We start from the raw sequence: 24,734 nt of genomic DNA, 5'->3' as shown, positions 1-24,734 counted from the left end.
TGGTTTTTAGTATTTCTATAAGAAATGTTACAATAAGTGATACAAAAGTATTATTATATCATTAAATTTAATGATTGATATTAGCTAATCATATTGCACTTGTTGGTGAAATGTTTCTCTATATAAAAGTATTCCATAAGTAAGTACTAAGTTTCCATTCTAGGTACTTCCACTAAGGTGGAGTATAAGTTTTCTGATCAAATTTGTTACTATATTTGTTTTGTGTACAGCTTAGCAACACAGAAACGATTCAGAATGCCAGTCATGATCTTACTCGTAACCACATCATTTATTGGATATCTAAGTCATAATCATGGAAACGGTCACAGTTTTGGTAATAAGAACTTGGGTTCTCTTCATTGTAGAGACTTACTACTTGGCTCATATTGTAGCCAATGAAGTCACATATTTTATATGACCTTGAACTTTAACATAAAAAAGTTTGGTCATGGTTGAAATTTTGACAGGATTTCAACTTTCAAATTTTTCTAAATTTGATGTATGGATCTGATGGTCTTTAATAACAGTAATCACCATACAAAAATTTTATTTAGCTTTATGTTAGATGAACAGTTTTTTTGAGTTATCACCATTTTCATGGCATAGCATTAGAACTACTTCATACAATATGGATAAGTAAGACCCAGATAAGACTTTGGCGTATCCTTATGTTGTCAAGTAGAGGTATGCATTCTCATGACTGACTTCTTGTGTTGACATGTGGACCATTGTTGACCCCAACTCTAGAATCCTTTTTGCAACCATTTTCATCTAATCTGTATTATCAAACCAATATCCTTGCTCACTGCCTTTCATTAGACAAAACATGTGAAAGTTGGAGAACCCCAGATTCAGAATGTTCTGGATGTGATGATGAGAGAAGCAGTAATCTGACTAATTACCTGATTTGTTGGTCCTGGATATGACCTAAAACTATATTTGATGGTGAGGCCCCAGGTTGCGGGCTCTGGGGAGTGTGGAGCCACCCTTTATTTGCCATTGCTCTCAGGTCCACTCTGACCCGGAGTGATAGTACCTGTTAGGGTCCCAACTATGAGTTAAATAGAAACTGACTTGCAAAAAACAAATATATTCTATTAAAAAAATTTTCTTCAAAATCACCGGATTTGGCATTAAATAACCTGAAAAGGATTGATATGCCGTAAAACAAAAACAACCAACCAACTAACCTGATTTGTTGCCAAAGATAAGTGCACTTGCACATTGCTATGGTAAATGCATTTAATTTTGTGTTGTACTTATACAGTATAAGACACAAATAAAAATTGCATTCAGAATAAAAACTCTTTGATATACTTATGCATAATGCAAAAATAAGTATCGTCACCAAAAATTAGGACAATTGAGTAGAATTTTAATTAAAGATAAAAAATCAGTTTTTGTATTTTGCCAATCTGCCATTCATTATTACTTAGTTAAATGACAGACTTATCTCCCCTTGATTTATGAGATTTCATCTCTTATCAATGGCGGATCAGCAAAATATAATAAAACAGATTTTTATTTTTGCTTAAACTTCTACACAATAAGTTTTCCTAACTTTTGGTGTAGATACCTATTTTAGACTGACACCTAAGTAAATCAAAGAGTTTTCCTGTTAATTTATTTGGAACTGTGATTTTTAACTTGTGTCCTTATCTGTACAAGCAACTAAGCATTTCTTATTCCATCTTCCTCCTCAATTTCTTGAGTGAAGAGTCATACCTTATTTAACACTCAGGTTCACTTTGACTCTAAGAGTCAGGGTTATATCTATGGATTAAAGAGAATCTGTTCTATGTATAACATGAATTTTATCAGCTGGTATAATCATACAATTACATCATGAGTTATTATTTAAAGATATTAAAGACTCGAGATCCTGAAAATTGTTTTTGTCTGTTTGTTTTAATGAAAACAACCTAATCCAACATTAAATAAGTCAAAAGGGTTGATATGGTGGAAAACAAAACAACTAAATATCCAGTCAGATCAGATATCAACTGCCATGTATAAACTTTAATATATCTTCAGTTTTTCATAAACTTTTGTTTGACATTGAGCAACAAACAAACAGATTATGACACATATTTATGAATCAAATTGCCCAGTTACTGATGATTTGTGTAGCCAGTGTATACATTTCATGCCTCTAAAAAATATATTTTTTGTGATTTATTGCAATTTCTTTTTAAATTTTCATCTGTTAGGAATGGAATACAAGATTATGAAACAAAAATCAATAAAACTAGCAAAAAAATATGCTCCCTCCAGTCACATATTTTTACTAGTTTGAGAAACTTATATAATTGTGAACGAACTCCATGCAATATGTATTTAAAGCAAGATAAATTGTTTTGAACTCTTCAAATAATTTCCAATGATATTTCATAATGTTTACTCATTCATTTATTTTTTTATTAGCACTTATGTTTGAATTCATATTATAAGAAAACTATGCTGTCATGCCAAAGCTATAATTATCTTGTAATGGTAATGCTTTAAGCTCTATTTATAAAAAGATAAAAATAGTTCAGTTGGTAGAACCTCAGATGGAAGATCCAAGGGTTTCGGTTTTGATCTCTAGTTACGGCATCCATTTTATTAGTTGTCGTATGTTGTGGCTCAGAATGGTGAAACAGGAACAACGCTCTGATCCCTATCTGGCATCAATTGAAATGGATGGCTCTCGACTAGGGGAAGCTAAATGTTTTGATAAGCTTCTAGACTTGACCTCTACTCCTGACCTGAAATAGAACACGTACATCAAGTCTATTGCCAAGGTCGCTGGAAAAATGATAGTATCCTTCTACTGCTCCAGAAGATATTTCACTGCTGATGCAATTCTCTATCTATATAAAAGCCAAGTACGTCCAAGGATAGAGTACTGTTGCCACATCTGGGCAGGAGCTGCTAAAAACAGCCTATCCTGCCTTGACAGAGTACAAAATAGGTTTTGTGGCTTAGTGGGGGGGATGTCCTTTTCTTTTTTCTGCAACCTCTCTCCCACAGGAGAGACGTTGTGAGCCTGTCTTCGATTTATCATTACTTCCATGGCAAGTGCTCATCTGAGCTCCAATCTTTGGTCCCCTCTCGCCAATCTCTCACGAAAAACACACGTCCAGCTGTCAAAAATTTTCCCCACTCTTTATCTGAGCCAAAATCAAAACGTAGATTCCATGAACAAAGTTTCTTTCTTAGAATTACACGCCTATGGAACTCTGTTCCGTCTGCCTGTTTCCCACCTGACTACAATCTGGATGGAAGTCCAATATAAACAAATTCCTGATGTACCGCCCCCTGAAGTAAGACACTTTATCAAAAAAGAAAAAAAAAAAAGAGCTGATCCTGGCTCATCACTTTTATGGAATTCCCCGCTGGACCTGAGATTGGCTAATGCTCATGTCTGCCTCTGTGGTGGACAGTCATGCCTGGTTAGCATTTGTTTATGATGCAGTAAATTCTCTGAATGAAGCTTGCTCGACCGTATTAGAGTGAATGGCAAAACAAGTACAAGTTTATTAGTTGGGAACTTATTATTTACTATTAATGCAATGTTTTCCATTTCTAGAAGATCAGATATTTTGAAATGAGAAAAATTCTGGAATGTATTTAAGTTTAAGAAAGTTGTAACTGATAGACAAAATCTCTATATAAGATACTTTTGTATTTACAGGAGGGATGGTTGGTTCATTGCATAAATATCTTGTAAAATTCATCTGATGATTATTGAAAAAATTTATGCTTTTATAATCTATGTTTGCAATTTAATTAAATTTATTTTGATTTCTAAAGAAATCCTAAATTACAGGAATATATAAAAATAATTATAAAAAAAATATTTTTCATATCATTAATATCAAGCAATATCAAACATTTACATCCTGGTTAAACTTGATCCATTTTTAAGAGCAGTAACTGGATACCTTAGTAATTCATGACAGTTGATTGTCTCCCCTGAATGGTTTGTCTTCAGTACTAGTTTTCTATTATTTAAACTTTGTCGTCAGTCTGTAGTTATTGCTAAACATTTTATAGCTAGCTTTATCCCTCATTCATGTTGCTTCTGTTTGGAATCTATTACATGATTGTAAATAATAACAAGTTGCATTAAAATATTTTCTTTTATTCATTTAACGTCACTTTTCCTTTGTCCAGCAGTTGGACCATTTTTAATATTTCGTAAGCTCACCCTCCAGTTTTCACAGTTTGGTGAGTCAACTGTCTCCAAATTCCATCCTTTACGATCTTGTCTAATCACATGCTTCCAAGTTTTCCTTGACCAGCCAACCTTCCTGCAATTCAAGACATCCATGCTTCTGTAATGGTTTCTCCAAGAAGATGAATGCGCCACATGATCATATCAGCGTGACCAATTCATCCAGAAAAATAAAAATTTATGCTGGGCAAATGTTGTGCTTTCAGAAAATCCTCCTACCTAATGTGTGGGGTTTGGTTATATTTCACATTGCACATCCATCTAATTATAGATATGGTATTGCGTTGAACTCTTCCTAAAGAGCACTAGATGAGGAACTAGTATTTACTGTCATATATGACATTCCTGACACAGCTGCTATACAACTTACCTTCTATGCAGGGAGGGACAGCTCACAATGTTGCCATGAAATTATCCGTGTGGTTTCGAGTTCACGTCCACCACCATTTGTATCAGCATTTCTCTCAGGCAACAGAAAGAGTTTACTATTACTAAAGTGTTGTCATTTAGTACCATCTCTTTGTGGGGATAACCTTCAATAGGGCATCTTATCCCAAGCATCATCTACATCTCAAGTTAAGGTTCAAGGTTATAGAGGAAGAATGACTCACTACCAAAATTTGAAATTTGGACAATCTATGTCAGTAAATAAGTTAATTTTACATTTGCTAGAACCTTTACTTGTTCTGTATTTTTTTTATTCTTACTGATATTTGTTTTCTCTATTATTTACCATCTTGAGACTGTTTTTTATTGTCTTGATTATTATCACAATGTTTCAACTGATTCCCTTTCACTTCTGGCTTTCTTCAGGTACTTTGTGTTGAATTCTAAAACTATCATAAGACTTTGAACCCAACTTTTTTTAATAGTGGTAGCATGATGGTATGCATTTCATATTTTACTGTCTGGTATGTGGACAGTGTGTCTCCAAGGCTCTAATAAAGGGTTGGATCGATGCCTCTGTTCAGTCTCGAAAGACAAAGGATACTCCCTGTAAGGGCAGCTGCATGTGTAATTGTGAGGCAAGGGTTGTGCAATCCTCAACGACACCTCCTGAATCGGCACTGTTTGAGTCTAGTAGTACGGAGAAGTCCAGGACGACTGGAAACAATGCTGAGATAAACGGAGAGCACATACAGCACCTGGAAGTCCCAAATGATCACCTATTTAGTATTGACCAGGTTAAACGTTGCTTAACTTCGGTGATCTAATGGGAATCGGTGTGCCAATGTGATTATGCTGTACAAAGGGTTGAATGTAGCAGTGATAAGCATTAGTATCTATTTCCTCTGGCAGTGAGCAACTGTAATGAGGTTGTTTGATCATATAATGACCAATCAGACCTTTTTATGATTCCTTCCTGAAACTTTTAGGGTTCACAGGTCAGATATTGTTTTCAGACAGTCACAGAGTAAGACACATACACTTTCCTACTATCTGTTAATTAAATACTCCAAGCATGGCTATCATCACATGTCCTGCACTATCAGCTAGTTTTCAACTGCTGTCCCATCAATGAATTATTGCATCCCTCTGCCTGTTTTACAAGTATTTTAATGGCGGGTGCTCCAACAAACTACAAGCCCTTATACCCCCTCGGCATAAATACTCCTGACAAACCAGACAAGCAGCAAAATCCCATCCCTACACAATAGAAATCCCTAGATGTAAGGAAATCTTCTATTCTAATAGTTTCTTCCCTAGGACTGCTAGACTTTGGATTTCCGTTTTGGGTTTCTGCTTTCCTGACTGTACTGACATGTAGAAGTTCAAATGTAATGTAAACAGACATCTTGCTGCTCAACTCCCTACATACTACCTACACAAATTATATCCCTACATCAAAGTTGCACTGTGTCTTGTTTGGGGTGAAAATACAATAAAAAAATCACTTGGTGATATATAGCTCCTTAAAGAAGAAAGAACCATCAACAACCAACACATACTCTACTTAATTCCGTTCAAAAAAAGGACAAATCCATATTTCTTAGTTCTGGCTGCATACACTAAACTTTGTATTTAATATATATTCATATAAATTATTGAGTTATATAAAAGCCATTTATTTTCCTTTAACAATCCTTTTCTTATAAATTATTATTGGAGATAGTATTTTAATTCTTGTGAAGACTCTTCTATTATAGTATCCGAGTTCAACATATGAAACTTAAAAGAAGTTTGTAGGGTCAAAATGGCTGAAAGTTTACAATAAGAATCCAGATGAGGAAACTAATCTGAAAGTTGTGAATAATGATTTCTTGTTATATTAATTCTCTTTGTAATAATATATAATTTTATTCTATTTTCAAAACATATTTAGATATTTTTTATAACTATTAGATCAATCTATCTTCATGTCCTCAATATTGCATTACATTTTGTGGTTGTGTGATGTGATTAGTGTAATGGATACTCTAGCAAACTATAGAATTGGCTTTGCCATGGTTAACTAACTTTTATTTTCCCCACAGCTATAGATGAAATAGCAATGTGTCCAATTAGATGTTTACAATAAGCATTCTTTCATTAAGTAACAAAAAAATGTTGTAAAGTAGGCAAACTGAACGATTTTAATTTCCTGAAATAAAAAAAAATATATATTGAATACAAAAGAAAAAAAAAACAACAATATTTATGCCTGTTTGTTATAGAAAGATTGTGCATATTTAAAGGCGACATTTTTTTATTGCCTTAAAAAATGCCTTTCAGCAATGATTTAGATGATTGTTACTGTGGGAGAAAATGTGTACTTTACAAAATTTACATTTGCTCTCTTCATGAATTAAGGTATCCTTTCTTTGCATAATAATAGTAAATTCTAAATCACTTTATCAGCAGTTATTCAATTAATGCCAAATAACTATTTTTTAAAGTATTTATCCACTAAAAATTCCTACCTTTTTATTTTCTATGTTGACAAAATTGCCAGCTTTAATGTTGCAAGCTTTGCTAAAGAAAAATCAATCACTATTTTTATTTGCTTTATTTTTTCCATTTTCTCTCTTCCCCATTTTTTCACTCTTCCCCATTTTTTCACTCTTCTCCATTTTTTTCACTTCATTTTTTCTCTCTTCTCCATTTTTTTCTTTTCATTTTTTCTGTTTTTGCCTTTTTTTTTCCTTTCTTCTCTCTTTTCCGTGTTTTTTTCTCTCTTCCATTTTTTTCCACCATTTTTTCACTTTTTCCTAATCTTCCTTTTTCCTTTACTATTTTTTGTTGCACTGTTTTGTTATTTAACATGTTTTATGAGTTTAATATCTGCTTTAAAACCAGCTCTCAATCTTTTAAATTGATGTCCAATTATCTTGCCACTTTTTTTTCATTTCATTTGCCAACAAGCAATCAATTTATTCAAGTGATAAATTTGTTTTGAAAAAATTTTTAAAGTTTATTTTTTAATCAATTCAATAATTCTTACCAACAACACTATATGCCAGAACACTAACCCTGTGTTCTGATACCATTCTGATATTAGATGTCTGTTAACCCCTACAAAAAAGTTCATCAGCTCCTGAATAGATCTTATTTTTCATTCTACTGATGTCTAGCCACTCCCAGCAACAAAAAAATCTGGTGGAGGAAACATTTAGTTACCGATGGTTTCACTATGCAGCAAGTACGACTGAGTTTCATAGTACCAGTAACACTTCATAAACAGAATGCGCACGAGCACACACACACACATGCATTTGTGTGTTTTTCAAAGATTTAAATCATTTTTCAAATAAAGAGAATAAACAAAGGTATCATAGTTGTTTACAACTGTTTCAAGTCAGTGGTTATTTTAAGTCATACAATGAACATTTTTTAACGTAAAAGCATCTGTTTTTGTATTATTTATTTTGTTGTATTTGTCTTGTATATTTCTCTTTGTCTGTCTGCCCATTCCACTTTTTTTGGAAACTACTGGCCTGATCTGACTGAGGTTTTTTATGGACCTTTGTGATAATAAGGTACAGTGAACTAAGTATTATAGTATTCATTCAATGCACAGTTAAGGATTAATACGGATTAGTCACCACCAAACCACATTTACTCTAGGAGTTTGGCATAAAACTCATTCTAAGTCAACAAAGCTGTAACTTTAGCCTGTTTTTAATGGGTTTATATATATATTAATGAGGTATTACCTGCATTTGAAGCGCAGCACGTTAATTGAAATTAAGAAACATGTAAACAAGAAATTAAGAAACAATGAATGTTTGGAAGGCAAACTATGCAAATATTTTTTGTTGTTTTTTTGCAAATTTTTTTTTGTTGTTTTTTTGATATGAACAAATAAATTTGTTTATATATAAAAAAAATGTGCATTGTTTTTTAGCCTTCCAAATGTATTCATTGCTATACATGTTTCTTGAGATATATAATGCAAATAAAAAAAACAAGACAGTAAACAACAACAATCCAAACACAACAAAAAGAAACTGCCACACGCATACACCATATGGAATTATGGGCATTAACATGTGTTACCAGGTTTTTAATTACAATAATAAGTTTTAGTGAAGAAAATGAAAATGATATCTATGGAATGCTAACAAATGTTTAATCATTTTTACTTATATCTGTGTGAATTGAGAACATTAAATACAGCATGTTAGTTTTCCTGTAACTTACATGTATTATGAGAGAAAGTAAATCTTTTTAAATTTATGATTTCTCTCTCTCTCTCTCTCTCTCTCTATATATATATATATATATATATATATATATATATATGAGCAAACAGTTAATAAAACATGTTAAAAAACACTTTGAAATGAGTTAAAAACATATTTAATCTGAAAAGGAAACACTAGATAAGTGGATAGTCCTTAATCTGCGGAGTTTCAAAGAAATACCTTCCTTCTCATCAGAGGGTAGGAATTAGCAAAATGCGGGATCGGATTTTGCATGCAAAAGTATTTGATGAAACAACAAGTAAGTCAAAGATCTTACTTGAAAACAAAAAAAGTGAAGCAGAGTTAAAAGCATATCTTATTTTTCTTTTATTAATATTATTGGAATCTTTTCTTTTTTTCCTTGTACACACTTTTTTCGTGATTTATTCCATGGATTTCTGCCTTTGGATTATTATGGACCATCTTCTTCCAATTACGGGATTTCCTTGGATTTTACTTGTGCAAATGGAAATTCTTTTAACTTTTTTGAAGTTATACATTTGGATTTTGCCGTCACTCGATTATTTATCTTCCACCAGACTATCCATTCATGTGTAATCACCTTTTTCTTTACCATATTCCCTCTGCTTCACTTTTTTTGTTTTCTAGTAAGATCTTTGACTTACTTGTTGTTTCATCAAATACTTTTGCATGCAAAATTAGATCCCGCATTTTGCTAATTCCTACCCTCTGATGAGAAGGAAGGTATTTCTTTGAAACTCTGCGGATTAAGGACTATCCACTTATCTAGTGTTTCCTTTTCAGATTAAATATGTTTTTAACTCATTTCAAAGTGTTTTTTAACATGTTTTATTGTTTGCTCGTATTATAAGCTCTATTTCCTATTTGGTTTTATCGAGCTTTTACATCTGGCTGAGATAATTTTATAAATATTAATTCTTTAATATTTATAATATACTTTAATTTTACCATCTTGGATCATTTTGGTAAATTTAATTGTAATTTTTAATTTATATATATATATATATATATTGAAATCTTTTATTTATCCAATAGACAAGGAATTTAAAAGTTACAGGCTTTGTTAAGTTATTACCCTTTGAAATCCTTCTAACTATGAGTAAAATAGCTAGTCGTGTTCGATGAATCCTTTACAATAGGTATTTTATCTGCTGCAATTAAATAATCTCAAAAGACTTAAGCTGTAAAATGAACCTAAACTACTCTTTCCTATAAGATATTTTGCTTAGACATTTTTGTATTTTTTAACTTTCTTGACTTGAGCAATTCTGTTTGAGTTAATTTTGTTTGTTGGGTTTTTTTTTTTTTTTTTTTTTACAAAACCTATTCATACAGAATCAATGTTTTTTATTTATTTATTTATTTATTTTTACATTTGTAAGTTAACAACCTCTACTGGCACACCCTCCTCTTAAATTAAAAAAAAAATGAGATTTTACTTTAATATGTGATTACATGTGAACACTCTAAAAAACATAATGAAAAGAAGAGAAACAAAAATAAAAAAATTAACTTAGCATTTAGAGTGGGGGATCAGTTTCGTATATAAATTTAACATTAATAGACTTGAGGTTATCTCATCAACATCAGACAAGGCCAAACTCTTTGCAGATATTCTACCCTATGTGACCAAAGTCGCCAACCCCCCGTATTTCCTTCTGTATCAGAAAACACACTATGTGACATACAAATATCTGTATATGATGTTGCCAAGCTAATCAAAAACCTTGATTCCAGTAAAGCAACTGGCCCTGATGGCATTCCTATTATAGTACTCAAAAAGCTTCAACCAGGATTAGTTCCCATACTTACAAAGCTGTTTAAGTGTTGTCTTAAGGAGAATTGTTTCCCAACACCCTGGAAAATCTCATCAGTATGCCCTGTATTTAAGAATTCAGGTGATTGATCATCCCTCTCTCAGTACAGACCAATAAGTTTCCTGTGCGTCATGAGTAAGTTACTTGATTCTGTGTTAAATAGAGTAGTAGTCAACCACCTCAGCAAAAATAACCTTAGTGACATGCAATATGATTTCCATTTTTGCTAGATCTACTGCAGGTGTGCTTACAGTTATTTCTCATAGGATTAGCAAAACTCTCGATGGAGGTTTCCTTTCTAGGGCAATTGCTCTTGACATATCAAAGGCCTTTGATAGGGTCTGGCATAAAGGTCTACTTCACAAGATCTCCAGCTATGGTTTAGCGGGAAATATCTTTTCAATTATTAAATCATTTCTCTGATAGGTTCATAAGAGTAGTGGTTGATGGGCAGAAATCAGAAGCTCATAGTATTAATGCTGGAGTCCCTCAGGGGTCCATCCTGGGCCCAACTCTCTTCCTGATCTACATTAATGATCTTCCAAATCCCATCCTTAGATCATTCATAGACATTTATGCTGACAATACTACCATCTATGGCAGCACATCAAAGGCCGTAAACGACCAAGTTCTCTCTGATTCTCTCTCCTCTGATCTTGAGCAAGTGGTACAATGGAGAAAGAGGTGGCTTGTTACTTTTAATGCATCTAAAACCAAGCTTTTATCTTTACATCATCAACGCTCTGATCTCCATCTGGCATCAATTGAAATGAATGGCTCTTGTCTTGGGGAGGTTCCATGTTTCGACAAGCTTCTGGGCTTGACCTTTACTCCTGATCTGAAATGGAACATGTACATCAAATTCGTTGCCATGGTTGCTGGAAAAATGGTGGGATCCTTCTATCGATCCATTAGATATCTCACTGCTAATGCAATTCTCTACCTATATAAGAGCTAGGTATGTCCAAGGATAGAGTATTGCTGCCACATCTGGGCAGGAGCTGCTAGGAAGACCTTATCCTTAACAGAGTTCAGAATAGACTTCATAGCCTAGCAGGGTATGCCCTTTTCTTTTCACTGCAACCTCTTTCTCACAGAAGAGATGTTGCAAGCCTGTCTCTGTTTTATCGTTATTTTCATGGCAAGTTCTTGTCTGAGCTCCAATCTATGCCCCCCCCCTCACCAATCATTCACAAAAATCACTCGTCTAGCTGAAAATACTGTCACTAATTTCCCCCCACTCTTTATCTGTGCCTAAATCTAAACTTAGATTCCATGAACAAAGCTTCTTTCTTAGAACTGCACACCTGTGGAACTCTCTTCCATTTATCTGCTTTCCAGCTGACTACAATATGGTCGTCTTCAAGTCCAATGTAAACAAGTTCTTAATGAACCTTTCAACTTACGTAATCCAATTTACCAAATTTCCACTTGTAACGATTATTATGATATTGTCCTTTTGACCACTGTATACTCTTTAACCCTTATCCTCGAGTGGCCTCTGAGCCTTGATAAGTGGTGATTCCTTTGTAATAAAAAAAAACATAAAATAATCCTCCTTTTTCCGGCCCATTCTAGCATTTTAGGGTAGTTAACTGGATGTTTATATGACTAACCCTAAGTTTGAGCGGCTACCAGTTAGGATTAGATTCAGAATGAGATTAGAAGACCATAACAAATGTTTTGAAAAATAATTTATTGGGGAAAAAGAATCTTTTTTAAAATATTTATTTGAAAAGATGAAATGCAGTTGTATCATTGCATATTGGATCAAAAGTGTTCTGGTTTTTATGATTTTTATCACCACAAAGAGAGTTAATGTTGGATACAAAATTGGTTTATTATTGGTAGGAGGAATCAATCCAAAAAATGGAGAACAACCAAAATGAAAGTCCAATAGTATTGACATTTTGATAATTGTTTTGTTTTTTTTTGTTTTTTTTTTAACTTTGTTGTCTGTAGGGTGCCTTGATATGGTTCTATGCTTTTCGGGCAACATTAATGGTAACACTAATTTCTACTGAACGCTGTCCATCTATTTCAGTATGAAATAAAACAACGCTTTGTAATTGTCCATAATTCTGTTCTTCATTTCAATTGCTTTAAATCCAGAGAGTGCATAGTTTTTCAGCAAAAATTCCTTCTCTGTCTTAATCTTTGGTGATTACTTGGACCTGGCCTTAATTGCAAGCTGCCCATCGGTGCTTCATTTGCAATGTTTAGCAAAGCGCCTGTCTTGTAATCTTCGAAACTAGATATTTCAATAATAATCTATATCATGTTTTTACAGATTTCTGTTGGGGATTCTGTTATGCCATCTCATTTTTAAGATGCCCCCCCAGACATCTCTGTTGACAAATATACTTCTTGAATCTTTCATTTGACGTACGATTTGCAAGAATTGTGTTCATATATGAACTGCCCACCTGTGGAACTCTATACCATGACACTGTTTTCCAGCTGACAACAACATGATCATTTTAAAGTCCAATCTAAATAAATTCTTGTTGAGTCATTCTCTTTGATAATAAAATTCTACCCAATTTCCACCACTACCGATGATTACAGTGTTGTCTCACCAACCACCTGACACTCATTAACCCTCAAGTGACCCTCAAGCCTTAATAAGTGGTAACACTCTTGTAAAGAATTTAAAAAAGAAATATATAATATTTAACTTTATTAGCTGAAACTTATCAACCTAAAACTTTCTAATTCATGTTTTTTTAGTACAAACGACAGTGGAAAAACCAACATAGATGCTAGATACTGTTTATGTTTTACATTTTTTTTTAATTAAATTGTATTTGTCATTACGAAGAGTAGTTAAGATCTTTATCCGAATAAATATTTTTTAGCGTGTTCAAACTTTTGTGCTGTGTTGGTTTATTTAACATTAAAGGTAACATTGCATGATAACTATTTTCTTTGGTCAATATAAATTGCATGTGACTGTGGCTAAGTGGTTAATGACACAGACTGAAAACCTGGGTGTGCCAAGTTCAGTTCAATTGATTCCACAGAAACTTTCATCAAACCCACACTTTGTGGTTAACCTCCTAGGTAAATAAAATAAATTGCATGTTTGCATTTAAAAGAATGAGATAATTTACTGATTCATATACTAATAACATTGTTCTTGTTCTGCTTCTGGGAAATCATGTTATAATTTTGGATTACTCAATTTCTTAAGTACTTGAAAAAGAAAGTTTTCAAAAAATCTTTGTTGCATCAGAATAAATGCTTTCTTAACTTGTAACTTATTTGCACTCATGAATTATTTGTTGTAATTGGGTAAAAGAAAAGTTTGGTTACATAAAATATTTATATAATAAAACATAAAATATTTATACACATATACATGTACATGAAACAGTTATATGACTGCCATCTTGCACACAAAACATTTTGAAGAACTGTTAACTATCATAAAAAAACTAAAAAAAACTTTGATGGTACGGGCAAGAGCCAGTTGTCTATAAAAGACTGTTCTCCAGAGGACTGTGCAGGATGGAAGAGGAAGAGGAAGACAGATAAAAGAGATGGGGTGGACAGGAGAAATCTTCTGGGTGGCTGGATGACAAAAAGTTGGGAAAAAATGGATGTAAAAAATTCTGGTGACCAGTTGAGAGTAATGGAGAAAGACCTTACATTTAGGATTTCCTGTTGAAAGTAGATATATTTAGATGAGCATATCAGAAGTCATAGTTGCTTAAGTAGACTGTGAAGTTCAGTTAAGGGAAATTAATGGGAGAGTTTGAAAGTTAGCAATTCTGCATTGAAAGAAAATTGCCACTGTGATCGGCACAACTGAACAACAGTCAACAGACTGCATTTGGAATCCCTAACAATGAGAGTATCACACACTCACCTAGCACAACTGAGTTATACCAACAACTTGTCTAGTTTTTACTGTAGTGCCACTACTAGGATGATCATTTGGCTACAGTTGTCAGCTTAAGTTTCTAACATTTGATATACTACTTCACCATGCCTTTAATTCCAAATGTTAGCATAATCTAAATCTTGAACATTCCTTTTGACTTCAAAAAACTTATTTCTTATAATTTGCAAAGGTAATGTTCTGTTAAATATACTTTTCTTTTTGAAATATTTTCACAGAATTTGGAAGTACTATTATATTTCATATTTGTTTTATTATATATTAGCTTTTTTTTAGGATTTTTAGAAATCATTTATGTTCTGAATATCACTTGTAATGTGTTTTTGTTTTTTTTTAAGCAAGAAAATAAATACTTAAAGATTTGATCAGTTCTACAAACAAAGTTCAATTTTTCTGTTCATACATTTAGGGTAATTTATCAGCATTTGCAAATTCCAACTTCGATACAAATTTCTAAATGTGTTATGGAGAGAACATAAATATACCAGAATAGTTGCATGTTATTAATAAATTGAGTCCTCCTTTTATACTAGCATGGGTACCCGGCATTGCTCGGGTGTTTAGAGGTGTGTGTTGAGAAAAAAAAGTGGTAGTAGGCAGGCAAGCACGAACCCGTACCACGAAGGAGGAAAAGTATGTGAAAAAAAGAAAAACGTGACATCTTTGCTGTTGCGCCCATCGCCAAACCGGAAGTGACATAGGTTTAAGTTAAGTCTAGTCAATCAAAAAGAGGGGATGATTTTCGAAAATATTGGTGAAAAAAGTGACCCCTCCCTGTAGAAAAGTGCCCAGTTGAGGGTGAAGGAATATTTTTAGCCAATTTTTCGATATTTGTCATCTGCAACGTCGAGCTTCAAAACGATACCGATCTCATGAAAATCTGCTGCCTCTGTCGAAAGTTTAAGGCAGGCAAACATACATACATTTAAACAGATAGGTGAGATTTATATTATAGTATTATAATAAAGTGAATCTCGTCCCTTTGTAAAAAAAAAAATAATAATAATTTAATGCAGACTTGCTTAGTAATAATTTTAATTTTTAATCCCACACCAAAAGTCAAATTTTTACTTTTATTTTAAAGAGAATTAAAAAATTACTATTAATTAAACAATTACTATTAATGGCCAGAATACATGCAAATTTTGTTTACATATCAATTAAAATAATTTATTTTCTAAGTAAATATCTAGATTTTATAAGATTTATTTATTTTTAACTTAATTGATCCAATTTTAATAGTTCATATTTTTTTTTAATACCAAGTTGAAGAGAAAATAAAAACAGATTTTATATTATCTTTACATTTAAATTGTCTGATATTTTTCTTAAAATTGTTTCATTTTATTTTAAGGTTTAATATAATTTCAATCTTACAAAAAATGTTTTAATTTTTTCCTTTTTTTTTCTTTTTCAATGAAATCAATAATTATCATTTTTTTTTTTCAATGAAATCAATAATAATTTTTTTTATACAGCTTTTGATCATCTCTACTGTCCAACATGGATCCTGTTTATTATTTTGAAATATCATGTTTTTTTTTGTTTTGTTTTTTATAACTTTTCATCGTTGTGTACATGCATTGTAATTCTTTTTATTTTTTCTTTATGCCATTTCTTTTTATATTCTAGATATTAATTATCATAGTTCTACTGCCTTTCATTTATACATAGAAAATATCTTTAAAATAGTGAACAGTTCATGAGTAATTATTGATTTGTAATTCTCTTTTCAGATGTCTTTATTGTTGGAAGGGTTCATTTTTTTTTCTTTTTTTATGTAAAAGGAGACTCCAAATGATTGACTTCATTGATTCTTTTTTCCCCTTACATTGTATTTGATAATTTTGTATATGCATCTTTGTTTATTAAACAGCCTTATTATATATATATATATATATATATATATATATATATATATATATATATATATATATAATAAAAAGGGTGCTTTTTACAGCTATGTTTGCTTAAAGTAGATATTCAATATTTTTATGAGTATGGATTTGTGTTAATGTTGCTCCAATTGAATGAACATATTTTTATTACAATTACTCCATACATGTATTTTATAGAAATAATTAATTTTTTTTTATCTTAATGTTAGATCGTGAATCCTACTGAAATTCTAACTGAAAATGTTTGTTTTTTTCAGTTGGCTGTTAAATTTAAATCTTTTTTTTTTTATAATTATCTCAATGTATATAATAATAATGATAATAATAATAATAGATTTGTTCCTATGTTGATATGATCGTTATCACCTCTCACTTTTTATTAGAAATCTTCAAGAAATAATTACATTGCACATATTTATACATATAGATAGTTAAACAGAGACAAAACTCATTATATTAGAGGTAATTTCGTTTAAATCTATACAGAATTACCTCCCTTAGTGTTATGCAATTTTTTATACATATAGATATTTAAACAGAAACACATTTTATTAGAGAAAAATTTGGAACACTTGTGCATTGCTGTTTTTAGGGACAGTGTTTTTTTTTTTTTCTCATTTTGAAGATCTCTGAACACATGAGCACCATTCAAGTAGGCTGTATCCAAAAATGTCAAAGATTTGTGTTAAAAACAAACAAAATAAAACAATTATTATCTGAACATTTATTGAATTAAAATAGAATTATTAAAATTCTAACAACAAAAACTCAGTTTTAAAACAAATTTTTTTCTACAATATATATATTTTCATAACAAAGTTAAAATCATGAGATGAAAGTTATTCTACAAAAATGTATGACTTAAAATTTATAAATAGTTGGGAATAGTCATTATTGGAATGTGTTTGACTTTTTTGTTTTGAGAAAACAATTTTTTTCTTCTTTTTTTTACAAAAGTAAAATTTTTGTAACAAATAAAATAAAAATTGTTTTTTTTTTATTTTTGTGTTATTAAAATTTCTTTAATTTTATTTTAATTCAATAAATGTTTAGATAATGTTTTATTTTGTGTTATTGTTTTTAATGTGAACCTTTGATATTTTTCGATACAGTTTACTTGAATTGCCTCCCCTAGTTTTGAGGTCTTCAAAATGAATACAAAAAAATTGCCCCCCAAAACAGTAATGCACAAGTGCCAATTTCGGTTGAATATATAATTTATATATCTAATGTAACTTGTTTTTCTCTTTTTTAAATTATTTTTCTCTCTTTTTTGACTTGTTTGTTTGTTAGTTATTACTTCTACTGTGTTGAGTAATTGATTGAGTGCTCAATTTATCTCTTTTTATTGATTTATATTCTCATCAATTTTTCAAGTATTTTTTTTTTGTCTTTTTCCCATCATAACAATTAGAAATGGCATAAAATATGTTAAATATAATCAGAGAAAAATATCTCATTTATATTCCATGAAATATAGCTATATCCACTACAGGCAAGAATATTACGTTGACGATGAAAAATGAAAATGACTAAAATATTAAGGAAAACCCTCGAATGAACAAATGCTAACCAGCCATATATAAACTGCAACAGAAGTAAAAGAGGAACACCACATAAAACTAAGAAAACTGAAATTGCAAAATTGTAATTAACTACTCCCCTCCCCCACAAAAAAAGAATATAGTGTCAGCATCGACTGGCATCACACCTAATAACCAAGGAGGATGGAAAGACTGAGAAGAGAGAGCACTAACCAGACCTATACTGAATGTGTGTGAAGGGATTGGAATGACTTATTGCCACCCAAATTCTAGTGAAAAACCAATGGTCATTGCAAGTGAGAAGTCAATGGCAAGCGGTTGTTGCAAGAATGCAAATGCATTTGCAAAGATTACCGATAGAGGTGGAGAGTACTGGAAATCTGGGGAGACTTGTCACCCAAACTCCAGAGAACACCATCCATTGTTGTCAGTGAGTAATCTCTGATGATAATCTGTGTGAGAACTAGTGAGTGAAATAATAATAATAATAATAATAATAATAAAGATCAATGGTAAGTGGTTGTTGCAATAATGCAAAATCATTTGCAAAGCTTATCAGATGATGTAAGAGTAATGGGAATCTGGGGAGATTTGTTGACCTCCACACTCCAGAATACATCACCGGTTATTATTGGTGAGTAATCTTTAAGAACTCCTAGTGAGTGAAATAATAAGAATAAACAACTCAAACACTAATCAAAACAAAAAAATGATGGTGTGTAATTTACATGGGATTATCTAGTTATCTTTATATATAAAGTAGGTTCGGCCAAGACAGATATATATGTAAATGCTTATTCTTTTATCAAACAGGAATATTCAGTTTGTAGCATACATTACCACTATGATACACAAGAAAAAATTTTTTTGCCTGATAGTTCCTTATGGGGAAAAAATGCAGAACATTCTATGTAGCTTTATTGTCATATATTTTCATAACTTTCTATAGTCATCCACAGATGAACTGCTTTGTTGTATCTTCTGTGTAGCTCAACTAACAACTGACTCAAGCTGAGATTGAAACTTGACCACCTAGACAACAGCACTTCTAATGCCTATGTCATTTGGATGCTGCTAAGTAGATAGCTGAAATTGTCAAACACTGTAAGCTCCATTTGTTTAAATAAAGAGCACTCCATTATAAGCTAGTGGCAGTTTCTTATTTCACTTACCAATATCCTCAACCCAAGAATGGGAGCATTTATAGTCATCCACAAACTGTTTCACTGTGTCTCACACACACACACACACACACACACACACACACACACACACACACATATATATATATATATATATATATACACACACATAATAAGATGCTAAATTCTAATGATTATTTCTTTATTCATTTTTCAAAAGATCCATACAACTTTATTGCTTTGTTTATCTTTTCTGAAATAAAAACCCGATAAAGCTTTCTTGAAATTTTTATTATGACACTATGTAGCAGCTTTTTTTGTTCCTGAAATTGTAAAATATTTGAGAATTTTTCCTAGGATAATAAAGAAATTTTGACTTTTTCAGATTAGGATTAGTTTTTTGTTTCATCTGAAATTGCATCTCCTTTTATATGATGCCCTAAAAGAAGGTCTCTATAAAAAACATGCCATTTTTTTTTTCTTTTTACTCTCAGTGTGCCACATTAGTGCAAGGCACATTTGGTTGAACATGTTGCTCTCTTGAAAGGAGGATTAATAGCATGGACTATCTGATAACATATATAAACAGAAAACTATAAAAATTTCTCTTTAATCTTTTATTGTTGCTTTAAGAAATTGTTTTTCTATAAGACATAGAGTATATGCTATAAGACTAGTCATGCTAATATCTTACTTCCATTAAAATCTTTTTAATGCATAATTGCTTTCATATCTTATGGCTTCAACATATATCTTTTAAAAGACCAGTTTATGATATAACTAAAAAGATGGATTTATTTTTGGGTGCATTAAATAAATTTTATTTTTTGTTATCATTTCTCCTGTGTGTAGTAATCAAAGCTTAATCAATTCATCCCTTTTATATTAATTTCTTTATTATTTTGATCTTTGATTACAATCTTACCAAATTAATATATAAACTTTTTTTCTACAGTACAGCCCCTATCACACAGTTTCTTCTGCCACAAATCTCTTGAAGGGCGGGGGACCCAGTAAGTGATATCCATAAGTAGTCCAAGTGGTATACTACCGATATGTATAGTGTTGGTAGTATTTCTACTTGCTACTTTATCTTTTCTTCTGCATGTCTTGTTTCGTGTTTTCTTCCTCCTTTTTGGAATGTCTATATGTCCCTGTCCAAAAAGAGAAACTCCTCTCTGCTTTATCCTGTCACCTCATATCCCAATATATTCCTATTCCTTTGGTCTATTACAACTCTCATATTTTTTTTTATATACATTTTGCTGTGTCTACTTTTTGGAAGAAACCTTTGCTGCCTATGGGTTGAAGTGTTTTGATGATCCCTACCCCCCCTCCACACACACACACACACACACACCTTTTTATAGATGTGACCCTTAGCATTTAAAAATGAAAAGAGGGAGGGACTTTTCACTTTATAGAGTGATTTTTTTATTTTTTTTATTTTCTTGTTATCATTTATTTAATTCCTAGATGATGCCAATGTCTTTTTTATTTCAATAAACGTTTTTATATTTCTTAATGGGGAAGAGTCATTGCCAACGCGATCTATAGAATAAAAACGTCAGATTCAATCCTCATTGAGTCTATTATACTTACATACACACTAAGTTTATGCAATGTATGCACCAAGAAGGGCACTCAGAGGGATATTGGCCATGTGCCATACTGGTGTTAGCACACAAAAAAAATAATAATAATAATCGATGTGAGATTGACTTTTTAAAATCGGATACAAAGATAAATCAAACTACACAAACGCAATAGCCAATGTATTTCGATAAAGATCAAGTAATTACAGTTTGTGCACACACACAAAAAAAAATAAAATCCAATTTATACAGATCAAAATCTGTATTCTCCTAGTTCTGCTTAACATTGAGCACGGATCAATGAAGATGGACTTTAAGAATGCAAAAGGACTCATTTTATTCTCATAATACCAAATTCAAGTAATTCTTTCACTCAATACTTTGAGCCAGTGTTCAACACAAATACCTTCAGGAAAGGAATAAACTTCCAGTTTCTCTGAGCTTTGGGTAGCAATAGCATTTTTCTTTATGAACTGGGAATCATCTATATTGCTTTTATTTTGGCTTTAATCCATGAAGGGTTTGATATGCCATAAATCAGGCAAACCAAACATTCCTAATGTTTAACTGAAATAACATTTAAAATAATTCTAGGTTATCTTAAATTTTAGTCTTCTGGTGTCAGTTGGTTTAACCTGGTATAAGAAATGTGAATCTTTTTTTTTTTCTCTCCAGTTATCACTTTTTATACTGCTTATTTTAACATAATGATAAAAGGAAAAAAAAAAAAAAGGCTTAATACTATGCACTGTAACCTTTATGAATTTGTTTTGGATTTTTTTTTTAATAACATGACAAGGCATCATCTAGGAATTGAATCTTTTTGATCAAATTTAACTTTTTGGAACTAAACTTGATTTCTGGTCTTTTTATAACTGCAAAAATGTTTCTGCAAAAGTTTATTAATAATAATTTACATTCTTAACCATTTAATATATGTTTATTTATTTGTGTGTATATATATATATATATATATATATATATATATATATATATACTGTGAGTGTATTAATAATATGATTTTAATGAGCTTACATTATGAATAATGATTAAAAGTTTATCTAATTAAGAAAACCAGTTGAATTTCTAAATATTCAACACATGGAATTTTATTACCAAATGTATACACGTTCTGTTTTAATTTTTTTTTTACTTGTTTTTTTTTTTCTTTTAGAAGACAATGAATCCAAACATTTTTCATGCTTATTATAATCTATACCGACACATGTAATCCTATCTTGAAATGTATATTTTAGTTTATTCAGTTTACATAACTTACATATTTATATACATTTTTGAAAGTCATTACATATATGCACACTTTTTTTTTCTTAGAAATATCAACTAATATAAGAGTATCTTATGGTCTGAAGGTAGATATGTTAGACTAATTTTATAAGAACTCTCAAATTGCTACATATCTTATCTTCAAACCATTAGTAGACTCTGATTTTTTTTTTTCTTTTTAAATAATTTTTTAAAGATGTGCGTCTGAGAAACTAAAGCTGATGAAAAAAAAAGTTTCCAGTTTTATAAAAAAAAAAGTTGGAGTTAAGTTCTTTCTTGGTGTATGAAAGAATAAGAAACATTTTTTATCAAATTTTCTTTTAATTACTCTTTTGATAGACATTATACGTATATGCTGCTTTATTATTGCAAATAGCTTTACTTGTATCTTTCTTCAGAAAAAAAGCAAGATATATTAGCAAGATGTTTAATAGCTTTTTGTTTCTTTTTTTATATACAATGCATCATATCAATGATGAGTGATTCTCCAGATTGACCTCTATATGAAAAACGCTTGTGTAAAGAAAATAGCACAAAAGCTATCAATGCTTTTTTTTTTTTTTTTTTTTTTTTTTTTTTAGATATAGGGCTTAATCTGAGGAAGCATTCAATGGTGTTGCATTTACCAGCCTACCCCCATCATTGAATAGAACAACAATGTGTATTTGTTTAATCATATATATTTGTTCACATTACATTTTTTGCTTCAGAATCAAACTATTTAAAAAGTATTAATATGATATAAAACTAGTGGTGTACAGAGGGAGGAAATGGCATGGGAAAGTGGCTCCAAGCATCCAAATTAGTGTGAGAGGAGGGATATTCAATCAAAGAGGAAAATAAGACATTGAGTTTAAATTTCAGTGGTGATAGACTACTTTTTTGAGGATTCATTGTCTTCAATGTCACGGAAGTGACAGACGAAACCAGGCATTAATCCATTAGATCCCATTGTTCCATAAATAGAACACAAAATGTTTTTGTTTTTTTAATCTGTAAGATAATCTATAATAGTACTGCTTACTTCCTAATTAATTTGAAGAAAATTTATCTATATTTATCGACTTATCTCTGAGAATTGTTGGAACACTCTTCAAAAATTCTTGTGAAATTTGTTAAGATTCTCTTTGTGTGAACTGCTTTGCTCCTTACTATAATGTATGAATTTTATCTTGAATGTATAGCGTCTTCATTTCTAAAATGTATCACATGTACCCAATGTCCTATTTATAGGAGTGTCACTATTTAATATTTCGCTTTCTAAATAATCTTTTCCTTTCAATTTGTGTATTGTAACCCACTTTTAGTCATTAAACAAAGTTCTAACAGAATAGTAAAACATGAGATACCTTGGGACTTAACCCATTAAGTCCCAAGGTATATCCATTTGTGTAATGACTAAAAATTGAAAAAGAATTTCTCACAGTTAATGTAAAAAAAAAAAAAAGTGAAGTAGTTCAAGTGTTTCTTTGCAGATAGTATGATTTGGAGAAGGGAATTTTATAAATTTGGTTGATTTATATTTAAATTGAATAAAGTGTTCATTTCATGTTTCATCTGTGTTTACATATTCAAACTATATTCCTTACTCATAGGACTAGAACTAAATACTTTGAGTCTTTGTGGCATTACACTTAACAAGTTGATCCAAACATCACTAGACCTCTGTACACTACCACATAAAACAATTTTCATTGGTCAGGGTTTACAAATTTTTTTCCCTATCAATTTGACCTAAAATATGCATTTCATATTTTCCTTGAGGTTAGGATCTGATGAATCATTGTCATTTATAAAACATCCCAACAAAAACTGATGCTCAAGCTATGTTTTCCCTTTTGACTACACCCCCCCACACACACACTCACTCACTCACGCATAGTAATCTGCACTAAAAGCAACACTTGTTATTGTACACATTCATATTGATAAAGGTTGCAACACACCGCTAATCACATATTTGTACAATTAGGACAATTATTATAAATCTTTTTCATTTTCTGTGCCCACAAAGCCTTTCACTTGCAGCCAATCTATAAATTTTAAACATTCTTATTTAACAAATTTTTTTAACAAGCCTCTTCTTAATAAAAACTGACAATGTCGAGTTAAATTTCAACAGTTGTCTGAAGCTTAAGTCTTTTGAAGCAATAATTAATCTTAGTCAAATATGGAAAACTTTCAGTTCTTTTAGGGTTCTTGCTTGGATCAATGTGAATGGGAGCATGAGTGTTGTCATATCAATTCTAGTTTTTATGTCTTGTGTATGGCTTCTTTTTTTTTTTCTTTTAATATTTCCCCCCCCCTTTCAATATTTATAAAATTCAAATTCAGTGATCAAATTCAAATGTGATCACTTTTATCACAAAATACAGTTTACAACCTTTTTTCAACAAGGTTAGACTCTGCTTATCTACCAATATGCTTTTCAACACTTTAATCTTATGTGTCTTAATAATTGATAATTTGTATTATTCAAACTACTGTTCTTATCTCTGGTGTTATTCTCAGAAATGTTTGGCTGATGTAACCTCCGACCTTCTTCAAGTGTATCTTGTGGGACTTGGGAATCTGGATGAAATTTTGAACGGAACCTTTTATTTAATCCACAGGTAGCATGCTCTTGTTTTATCAGCCATGACCAGGCGTAATGCATAAAGTACTAGGTAAAATTTAGTTCTA

At 31.2% G+C, this 24,734-nt stretch overlaps 1 protein-coding gene across 24 annotated transcripts in view; it reads left to right on the top strand.

Annotated features, from left to right (window-relative positions):
* The window catches only part of LOC145252331 (GATOR2 complex protein WDR59-like), a 220,693-nt gene that overhangs the window by 120,422 nt on the left and 75,537 nt on the right, over positions 1-24,734 (top strand). For 17 of the 24 annotated variants that reach the window (XR_013863759.1, XR_013863756.1, XR_013863755.1 and 14 more), the window contains one exon: positions 20,126-20,183. The exons of the other annotated variants lie outside the window; for them this stretch is intronic. Coding sequence is in view for 12 of the 17 variants with exons in the window: in XM_080112904.1 (XP_079969030.1) it covers positions 20,126-20,183 (58 nt within the window). In the remaining 5 variants the exon portion in view is untranslated. The remainder of the gene's footprint in view (positions 1-20,125; positions 20,184-24,734) is intronic. 24 annotated transcript variants of the gene reach the window in all.

The sequence above is a fragment of the Euprymna scolopes genome, chromosome 1, assembly GCF_053919585.1.
Source record: "Euprymna scolopes isolate OS-2025 chromosome 1, ASM5391958v1, whole genome shotgun sequence".
Lineage (NCBI taxonomy): Eukaryota > Metazoa > Mollusca > Cephalopoda > Sepiida > Sepiolidae > Euprymna > Euprymna scolopes.
This window is presented reverse-complemented; position numbering and strand designations above follow the sequence as displayed.